General features: G+C 59.2%; 1 protein-coding gene across 1 annotated transcript; it reads left to right on the top strand.

The window, feature by feature from the left end:
- Window positions 1-232: 232 nt before the first annotated feature.
- On the top strand, window positions 233-9,333 carry FKBP1A (FKBP prolyl isomerase 1A). Its single transcript, XM_021527350.4, has 5 exons — window positions 233-363; window positions 470-517; window positions 6,346-6,458; window positions 7,180-7,332; window positions 8,305-9,333. The coding sequence occupies exons 1-4, from the start codon at window positions 240-242 to the stop codon at window positions 7,306-7,308; spliced, it is 414 nt and encodes a 137-aa protein (XP_021383025.1). The 5' UTR covers window positions 233-239; the 3' UTR covers window positions 7,309-7,332; window positions 8,305-9,333.
- The last annotated feature ends 148 nt before the right edge of the window (window positions 9,334-9,481 follow it).

The raw sequence follows: 9,481 nt of genomic DNA, 5'->3' as shown, positions 1-9,481 counted from the left end.
TTTCCAACCTCATCGATCCTGTGGCGGGCCACGCACCCCGCGGCTGTGCTGGAAATGGCGATAAAGGGGCAAAGCGCCCTGCGGCTCCCTCATGGCCGGGCCCGCGTTCCCCCGGCAACCGCGCGGGGCCGAGATGGCGGCGGCGCGGGGGGGCGGAAGATGGCGGCGGCCAGGGCGGCCCCGCCGGGCGGGCTCTGTGGGCGGCCGGGCGGGCTCTGTGGAAGTGACGGGCGGGCTCTATGGCCGTGGCCGCCGCGGCTGCGCACACGCGGCCCCTCCTCCGTCGGGCTGCGGGCGCTGCGGGTGCGAGCGGCACCGGCACCGGCATGGGCGTGCATGTGGAGACCATCGCCCCCGGCGACGGTGAGCCGCGGCGAGCCCGCTCCCCCCCACCCCTCCTGCCTGCCCTCCCCGCGGGTCCCGGTGCGGGTCCCGGTGCCGCGGGGTGATGGTGCGTGTCTCCCCGCAGGGCGGACGTTCCCCAAGCGCGGCCAGACCTGCGTGGTGCACTACACGGGTGAGTGCGGGGCGAGCCCGGGAGCGGAGGGGCGGCGGGGCCGGACCGGCCCGGACACCGGCGGAGCGGGGCCTGCCGGCCCCCCCGCCCCGGCTGCCTGCAGGGACCCCGGGCGCGGCAGCTCGGGCGGCCGCGGCGCTCCGTGGGGAGGAGCGGGGTCCGGGCCGCCACGAGGGCCTTTCCCGGGGGGGCGCGGATGAGCCCCGGCAGGGGGATGGAGGTCCTGGCGATGCCCCGTGGCCGTGGGGAGGCCCCGTTGTCGCCGTCTTTCCCGCAGCCCTTTCAATGAAGGGGCCTTCCCCACCCGTATCCAGCCTTCCTTTTGCGGGTGCACCGGGGAACGGCCCAGAAGGGACCCGGGGGCGCAGGCGGGGGCACCCCGGGTGCAGCCCTGGCGGTCCCACGGCAGCTGAGACCCGTGGGCCGTGGGGCGGCCGGGCCCGGAGACCTCATGGGCTCCACGCGTCATCCCCCGGGAGCTTTGGGGTCTGCTTCTTCAGAGCGGGGTCCCTCCTGCCACAGCTCCCTGCACGAGTGCAGTCTCCTCCCCAGTCCTGCCCCAGTTCTTCTCCCTTGTAGGGTGACACCAGGGGTACCCGTGGGGCCGCCCCAGACCCGCATCCTGGGGTTTTTTGGGGGGCCCCGGTGCGGTAACCAGGGCGCTGTTGAGTGGTCGGGGTAGTGCTTTGATGAGGGGCTGCCCCAAAGCCAGGGAGGGTCATGTCCTCCAGCAGCCTTCTGCGAGCTGTGGGGGGTAAAGAAACCAACCTTAGGACCCCAAAAATTCTTTAGGGACCACTCTGGGGGCTCTTTTTCCCCTGGGCTGGCTTTTGTACGTAGTTGGCTCATTGGCAGCATGGTAAAAACGAGTTAAGGACTCATTTATGACTGTTTTTGCTAATAACCAATTTGCCTTCCTGCCCCAGCATTTTCCGCCTCCCCTTGCTCCCCTTGGGGGGCTGGGGTTGCCCCTCTCTGCAGAACGGAGCCCAGCCTGCTGGGAGGGCTCGGCGGGCATCCAGCCCATCCATCTGCTGCTCCTCCATCTCCCCCGTCCTTCCCGTTCCCTCGTCAGCAGGGAGAGGAAGCAGCTTGGTCTGCCCGGCCGCCCCGTTTCCTCCGCCGGTGGAAGAACAAAGAGAGGCTGGCAGGCAGTCAAGTGGCTCCCGGTGGGCCAGTCCTGCCGCCTGCCAGCCCTTCTGACTCCCAGCCCTCCAGCTCCCTGCGCCGGCTCTCCCCTCCTGCGGCGTTGCTGGAGCTTGGCTTCTCTCCCCAGCCCTGTCCCCCACCCCAGCAGAGCTGTTTGGGGGTCACTAGCATCCTGTCCCCACGTCACGGTGCTTCAGGCAAAGTGCTACGTGGTGCCTTGTTCACAATGGACCCTCCCCAGCAGCAGTGATCTGCTGCGCCTGGGAGAGGTTCTCTAATTTATTTTATTTTATTGTTATCGTTGTCTCCATTTGTCCTTGATCCCCACCCCCGTTCCATCTGCAGGCAGCTCCTGCCCCACTGCCTCGGCAGGCAGCAGGAATCAAACACCTCCAGGCCCTGATGCCATTTCCCTGCGTCGGCAGTGCAGTTCCTGCAGCCGGCTCTGCCAGAGATGGGAGCGGGGCTTGGCTCATGGGAAACCTTACAAACCTTTGATTCCCGGCCCGGTTGCAACGCTCACCAATCCCAGAGCAGCATCAGGGATGGTGGCAGAGTGCAGTGCTGGAGGTGCCGAGCTCCAGGACTCCTTCCAGAGCCCCGCGTTGGCTCCGTCCCCAGCTGCCTTTTGCTCCAGTGCTGGGGAGATCCAGCCTGTGGTATGCAGGAGGCAGCTCTCCCTGTGCTGGGTTGTGGATGCACTGTGGTTTGGGTAAAAACCATTTGGGGAAAAAAACAGTGATGCAAGGGTGGAGGGACTGTGGGGAGTCACCTTGGTCAGCCAGTGCTTTTGCCTGTGGCCAGGCTCCTGCTCCATGGGGCATGGCCCTGCTGAGAGCATCCCAGAACGGACAGACAGCCCTGGTGCAGGAGGGCAGTGCAGAGGAAGGAGGTGGAGAGAAGAGCAGCCTCCTTGGAGATGCCACTTGCTTATGCTGGGGTTGCAGAGATGGAAATGTATGGGGGGAGCTGGTGAAATTGAACCTGTTCCCCCTCCTTCCTTCCAGGTCTTGAGTCTTTTTGTGGAGAGCTTGTGCCATGGGGTGTACAAAAGGGCCTTTAATGTGAAATCTACTACACAGGGCTCTTAAAGGCACTAAAGGATAAAGTTCCCTGATGTGCCCAGTGTGTTCAGTGCACTTTGCTTTGCTTGCAGCAGCTGGCATGGAGTGGAATGGAGTGTGGGAGTAAATCAGTGGGGAGACGATGTGGATTGAGGGCCAACAGAGCTAAGCCCCCGAGTCAGAGCAGGGAGCAGAGTGGAGCTGCTGTGCATTTGGGGGTCCCGCAGTGCTGGTGCCAGGGGAACCAGCTGTGTGGGGAGACTGTGGCACCCCACTGCGCTTCAGGAGGGGAAATGGGGGGCTGTAGTCATTCTGGGGAGTGCCAGGACAGGAATAAGTCTGACATGGATTGGCCAAATGGCTTTGCCTGAGTGGCAAAGCACACTCAGCATGTGGGGTCCTCTGAGGGAGTCGGGCTTGGAGCAGAGATGGATACTGGAGGAAACTGCCTTTCTGCAGCAGGATAGCAGTGAGGGGATTGCTGTCCTCCCTAGCGCCTGTGCACAGTCCCTGGGGCAGTGGTGCTGCTCTGGGTGCTGCTCTCGATGCTCTCCTGCTGCTCAGCAAACATCCTGTGGTCAGGAGGTGTTTCCTCACAAGGCGTGCGACTGCCGGTCCATGGGTTGTGGCGACTGTGGGAGCTCAGCACCGTCTCCTGCACCCCCTTCCCTGCCTGCACTGGGGTCCTCTGTGCTGCCACTCCTCAAGAATGATGGGCAGAGCCCTCTCCCCACCCAGCTGTGGGTGATAATAGGGTGGTCTTGAGTGATGGGGAATGCTGGTGGAGGCAGGATTGAACCTCATCCAGGTATCCCTGCCCTGAACATGGGTTTTGGAGCATGCTGGGTATGCCAGGACTTCTTGGAAGGGTTTTCCATCCTGTCCCAGCTGGAGCAGAGGTGCCTGCCCCACTGCTCTGGTCTCTTCCTGCCCCTTCTTGTGAGGCTGGCTCTGTGCCCGAGCCCCTGGGCAATGGCTGTGCCAAGGATCGGCACCGAGGAGGGGATGGAGGGGGTGCGGGCGGGGCTCCGCAGCCCCGGCAGAACCCGACCCGGCAGGTTTGTCCCAGGGCTGACTCTGCCTGCTCCAGCACTGCTCTCCGCCGCCTCTGCCCGCCCAGGGGGGCCCGGAGCCAAGTCGCACGCTGCAGCCAGCGTCTCCCAGCTCCTGCCTGCCAAGTGTGGCAGAGACCTGGCAGGGCCACGCTGCCGGGCTGGGGCTGTGCTCCAGAGCCCCCACTACATCCCACGGCTGCTGCAGCCTCAGCTGTAGGGTTCTCTGTTCTTCCTCACTGTGATTCCCTGAGACCCCTTGGGTTCTGTATAGACCAGCTGGGATCTCTGGGGGCTCAATTCCTTCCTTGCCAGTGCAAGTCAGTCTCCATAATCCACCTGTGTGAGCTCTGCCCTTCTTGCAGGACTGGGGGTGACAAGCACAGAGCCCTGTCAGTGGCTTGGATAAGCTGGGATGTGCCAGGGACTGTCTGCTGCTCCTGGGGCTCTGCTGGGGTAGCTGCTTTTGCCAGAGGATGCTTTTCCTCCATAATAGCTTTAAGATCTCGTTATCTCCTTGCTCAGAGATGGCAGGGATGAGGAAATGGTTGCTTATACTTGTCCAGGGCTGGAGAAATCTCCCAGGAGGCTTGCGGGCAGAGGAAGTGCCTGAGATGAGGATGCAGTTTCTGAAGGATTGGAGCCTCTTTGTTTTCCCCACTGGCATGATGGGGGAGCATGGCCAGGCTCCCACATATGACCTTCTCCATCCTGGATCAGGAGAGCTGAGTGATCAATCCCTTAGGCTGTTGCAACCAGCATAGTCCATCAATCCCTCTCTTCTGCAGCCAGGGAGCTGCCAGCTCTGAGACACTTCCTGAGGCTGGATAGGGACAGGTGAGCTGGCAGTGGAGTCAGGCAGTGCCATCCACTCCTGTGCAAGGTTGGCAGCATTTCCTGCACTGCTGCTGATGCCTCTATATTCCCTGGCCAGGACATTGAACCAGATGCACTTCTGCAGGTTGCAGATGCCCTGGGAGCATCCCTGCTTGCTGTGACAAGCAGGCGGTTATGCTGCGTGGTTCCTGGGGTTTTTCCTTGGTGGATGTCCAGGGAGAAGGGTGGCAGAGAGCTGTCCTCTCTGTCCCTCCTCAGCCTCCTTGGCCCATTGCTGCACTGGAGGGCTTGGAGCCGAGTCAGGGTCAGCTGGGGCCGCAGCCAGGCAGCGCTGTTGGTGCCAGCCGGCATGGGCTGCCCCTGTCCCTGCTGCCAGGCGGGAGGAAGGCCAGCGGACGGGAGCGAGGAGCAGTGCCAGACAGGCTGGAAGCAGGTTCAGCAACAAGAGGTTTATCCTGGAAGGAGGAAATGAGAGAACTCCAGATTTACTGTTCCAAAGTCCAGGACTACAGCGTGACCGACTGAGCTGATGCTCAACACACTGGACAAGGGATTTTTGTTGTCTGTTAAATTAAAAACTTCATTCTGCTCCCTGAGAGGAGCTCACAGGTCTTGGTGCTTGTTGCCCCTGTAAAAGTGATGTATTTTTTCTCATTCCCTTCTTTCCATTCAACATTTCCCATCCCTGTGGCTGCTGGTCCCTGTGTGCCATTCCCTCTGGTCACTGTGTAAGCAGGGGCTGAGCTCCCCCATCCCATCCTTTTCACAGACCCATTTTCCTTTGCACACATGCTCTGGCAAGAGGAAGTCAATCTGTCCCATGTCATCCTCAGGAAGTTTGGATTTTTCAAGACTGTAGAGCAGTTTCCAGTCAAGATAGCAGGATTTTCAGGCTGTTTTGGGAAATGAAGAAGTGTTTCAGAAGAGAGTTTAGTTTTACTCTTATCATGCAGGGTTTAGTGTACAGCGCACTGGCTGTGTTAATGTAGCAGCTTACAGGAGTTGACTGGTGGAGTTACTGCTCCTATAAGGCAGTGCCAGCTCCAAGATTCCCCAAGAAGGTCAGGCAGGGAGCAAGGGAGGGGAGGAAATTCCTCCTTAGCTGATGTTGGGGAGTTATATTTAGCTCTGGGGATATCAGCCTGGCTCAGCCCGTGCTGGGGAATGAGGGCTGCCCCAGGCACATGCTTCCAGCACTCGGTGCTGCCTCTCCCTGTCATCTTTCCCGGGTCCAGAGGGATTTGGCTTAGATCAGCTGGGCACTGGCAGGGCTGGAGGCCAGTCACAGCCTCCAGATGGGGCACTGGAGTGTCATCAGTGTTTTGGCTGCCTGAAGGTAGAAGCCTGGTGAGTGAGAGGTGTGTTTTCTGGTGGGATGGGAAGGTCAGATCCTGCTGCCTGATGATAAATGGCTGTTGGTAGTGCTGCAGGGTGGGCAAGATTTTCTTCCCCCATCCATCTGCTCCCCTGTCAGTCCTTGGTCCTGGCCCAGAGGAGCACTTCTCTTTGGGCCAAAAAGTGTCATCCTTCCCTGCCCCGGAATGGGTGATGCTGCAGGGGTTTCCCGTCCTGTACAGGTGTTTCCCAGGGAAAAGGAGGACAAGCTGAGACACATCTTTGACTCAGAGCCATGTGACTGTCACCTGCTCGGGCTGCCAGGTCACAGCATCTCACGTTAGCACGCGTGGCTCTGTCCCTGCATCACCATCTCCCTCTCTCTCCCCAGGTATGCTGGAGGATGGGAAGAAGTTTGATTCCTCCCGCGACAGGAACAAGCCGTTCAAGTTTGTGATGGGCAAGCAGGAGGTGATCCGTGGCTGGGAGGAAGGAGTCGCTCAGGTGCCTGGAGCTCCCCCGCCTCGCGCTCCCGTGCCAGGCTGTGCCGCGCCGGGAGCTGCAGCGTGGGCAGGAATCAGTGTGCATGCAGCTCATTCCCTCTTTTATTATTTTTTTATTTTATTCCCCTGTTCCACCTCCTCAGCGCTGGGAGGTGTGGGTGTGAATATCACCTTCTGCATTGCCACCTGCCAGCTGGCAGGAATGGAGCCGGGCCAGGCCCCAGCAACACCTACGGCACGTCGGTGACTCAGCGGTGACATTTCTGCACCGAGTTAGCTCTGAAGGAGCACGGCGGGAGCGCTCGGGCCTCCCGGGCTCCAGAGCCCACGCGGAGGGAGGGCTGGTGGGCACAGCACAGCTCCAGGCTGTGATCCCACGCTGTGGGCACAGCACAGCTTCAGCTCCTGCCCGCGTCACACTGCTCACTCTGTGCCACGCTGGCAACGCAAGCGCAAGGATGCTGGTGGCTGGAGGGAATGGCCTGGCATTCCTTGCCTTCCCTCGTGTGAAGAGCATCTCAAGCCCTGCTCCTTTTCCAGCCCATGCTGCCTACCTTTTCCCTCTGACATTCTGCCTGTTCCTCTGGTTTGTGCAGCCCGAGTCTGTACTCTTGCCCAGTGTAGGGAAAACAGAGGGGACAGGTGTGTGTGTCCCTCCCCTGTCACTCACCTGGCAGTTGTGCCCATCTCCTGACATCCCTGTGTTTCTGTCCCTGCCCCAGATGAGCGTTGGTCAGCGGGCAAAGATGACCATCTCCCCAGATTACGCCTACGGCTCCACTGGCCACCCAGGGATCATCCCACCAAACGCCACTCTAATTTTTGATGTGGAGCTCATGAAATTGGAATGACCCATCCCAGCACCCTGTCCTCGGGTAAGGAGGAGCAATTTCTGTCAGGGACTGAGGACAGCTCAGGGCCCCTGTATACCTTGGGACTGTGTGGTGAGGTGGGATGGAGGCAAGGGGGGAGTGGGCAGTAATGGGGAATATGAGAAAAACAGGGCAGATCTCTGTGGGTAAAAGTTGTTCTTGGGAATCTGGTGAGCTGGGGTTCTGCTCACTACAGTGCTACATGCAAAGTTCCCAGCCTGGCAGAGCAGGTTGATGTCATGGAGGTGTTGCAGTGCCAGTTCTTTGTGCCGTGGGTTCTGAGTGTTGTTGCTGCGCCAAGGGGGCTCGGTTGCCACACCCCCTCCTGACTCATGCTGTCCCAGCAAGGGGCTGATGGTGTGGGCAGGAGGCAGTGACTATGACCCAAGGGTTGGAGCACTTCTGGTGTGGAGACAGCCTGAGAGCTGGAGTTGCTCAGCCTAGAGAAGAGAAGGCTCTGGGAAAACCTTGGAGCACCTTTCAGAGCATAAAGGGGCTCCTAAAGGAGCTCCAAGAAGTCCTGGAGATGGACTTCACACAAGGGCCTGAAGTGACAGGGCAAGGCAGAACAGCTTCACAGTGACAGAGGGCAAGGTTAGATTAGTATTAGGGAGAAATTCTTCCCTGTGAGACTGGACGGGCCCTGGCACAGGCTGTCCCATCCCTGGAAGTGTCCAAAGCCAGGTTGGATGGGGCTTGAAGCAGCTAGACTAGTGGACAGTGTGCCTACCTGTGCCAGGAGGCTGAAACAAGATGGGTCTTTAAGGTCCCTTCCAACCTAGCCCATTCTGGGATTCTGTGGGGCTCTGCTCTGGGGTGTGGGGTCCCCATGGTGTGGGCAGAGTGGGGCTGTGCTCCCCCTGCAATCAAGGCTTGACTGCTGCTCTGAGGACCTTGTGTGGTTTGTGTGGAGGCTGCTGTGCCTGGGCAGCTTGTCTTTGTCCAGCTCACACTGCCTCTCCTCTGTCCACACAGGTTTGGCACATGGAGGAATCCAGAATCTCAGCTTCAAGAAGAGTGCACATGACTTTGTACGGAGCTTTTCCTGATAGTCCACTACACTCATTGTATAACCTTACACCTTGATTGAATGCCTTTGGTCACTAAGCTTTGCGTCTGACTCTTCCTCCTTGTATCGTGTTTTTATGTCTTTTTAAACTATACACCGTAAACCTCAACTCTTTTTGGGTCAAGTTCTTAATCTTATTTTTGTTCCAGGTGTAGACTACGTTTTCCCAGTAGCACGCAGATGGGCTGACCTTAGATAGGAGTCATTTGAAGAAAAGGAATCCTGTTAGTTACTAGTTTTGGTGCAGATGTATGGTGTTTCCAAACCAGAAATTGCTGCTGCTGCAAAAGCCATAGCAGAGTGAGGTTGTCGAGGCTGAAGGGATGCAGAGAGCAAGGTAGCACTAGGATTGTTTATAGGAATTTTGCCTGGAGTGGGACAGCGAGGGAGCCTGGCCTTTCCCTGCTCCCCAGGGAGCATCACTGCGGGTATTGTGGGTTTGCTCTGGGAAAGGAGGGCTGCTCTGCCCCTGCTTCACCCTGCCATCTCATGGTGGGCCTGCCTTCCCCTCCAGACCACTTTTGGATTTAGGGAGTTGGGTTTCCACCAGAGCTCCGCCACACCCTGAAAATCCCATAGCATGGAGCTTTCTTTAAAGAAAAAGGAAAACTGGACAAAGGGAAGGTGCTGTCTGCAGGGGAGGTGGTGGGGGCTCAACTCAACGAAAACTCTGTCCTCCTCCTCCCCCGTGGAAAGGAACCATCAGCTCCCTATTGTCCCTGCTCTGAGCACACCTGCCCATTCTCTCCTGCCACCTGATGCTGGTCATCGCTGCTTGCCTGGTGTCCCAGGACGCATAGCTGTCCCCTGTGCCCCTCCCTCTGCCCTGCCCAGTCCGTTGGTAACAGAAATTCCCGCCGGTCACTTCCTTCTCCGCCGCACAAAGGTATCCAGTTTATTATCGCAATAAAAACGCTTGATGCTGGCTTTTCTCAGCCCTGTGTCCTGGAGGTTCTTCCCTCGCCCGTCTGTCGCTCAGCACAGCAGGGGCTGGGCTGGGCTCAGGGGGTGCCGTGTGGGGTGCTGTGGGTGCTGCTCTGGGCTTGTGGGGTGCTTTGGGTGCAGTGCCAGGGTTGTTCTGCT

Source organism: Lonchura striata, chromosome 20 (genome assembly GCF_050655825.1).
Source record: "Lonchura striata isolate lonStrDom1 chromosome 20, ASM5065582v1, whole genome shotgun sequence".
NCBI classification, from domain to species: Eukaryota; Metazoa; Chordata; class Aves; order Passeriformes; family Estrildidae; genus Lonchura; species Lonchura striata.
The sequence above is the reverse complement of the archived record's forward strand: the minus strand, read 5'-3'. Positions and strand labels throughout refer to the sequence as shown.

What these genes read in the sequence shown, in the direction of transcription:
- FKBP1A (XM_021527350.4), top strand. Translation starts at nt 240, where the DNA reads ATGGCCGTGGCCGCCGCGGCTGCGCACACGCGGCCCCTCCTCCGTCGG. An exon ending in CTGCGTGGTGCACTACACGG is followed by an intron (nt 518 to 6,345) that starts GTGAGTGCGGGG and finishes CTCTCTCCCCAG; the next exon opens with GTATGCTGGAGGATGGGAAG. An exon ending in GGGAGGAAGGAGTCGCTCAG is followed by an intron (nt 6,459 to 7,179) that starts GTGCCTGGAGCT and finishes TCCCTGCCCCAG; the next exon opens with ATGAGCGTTGGTCAGCGGGC.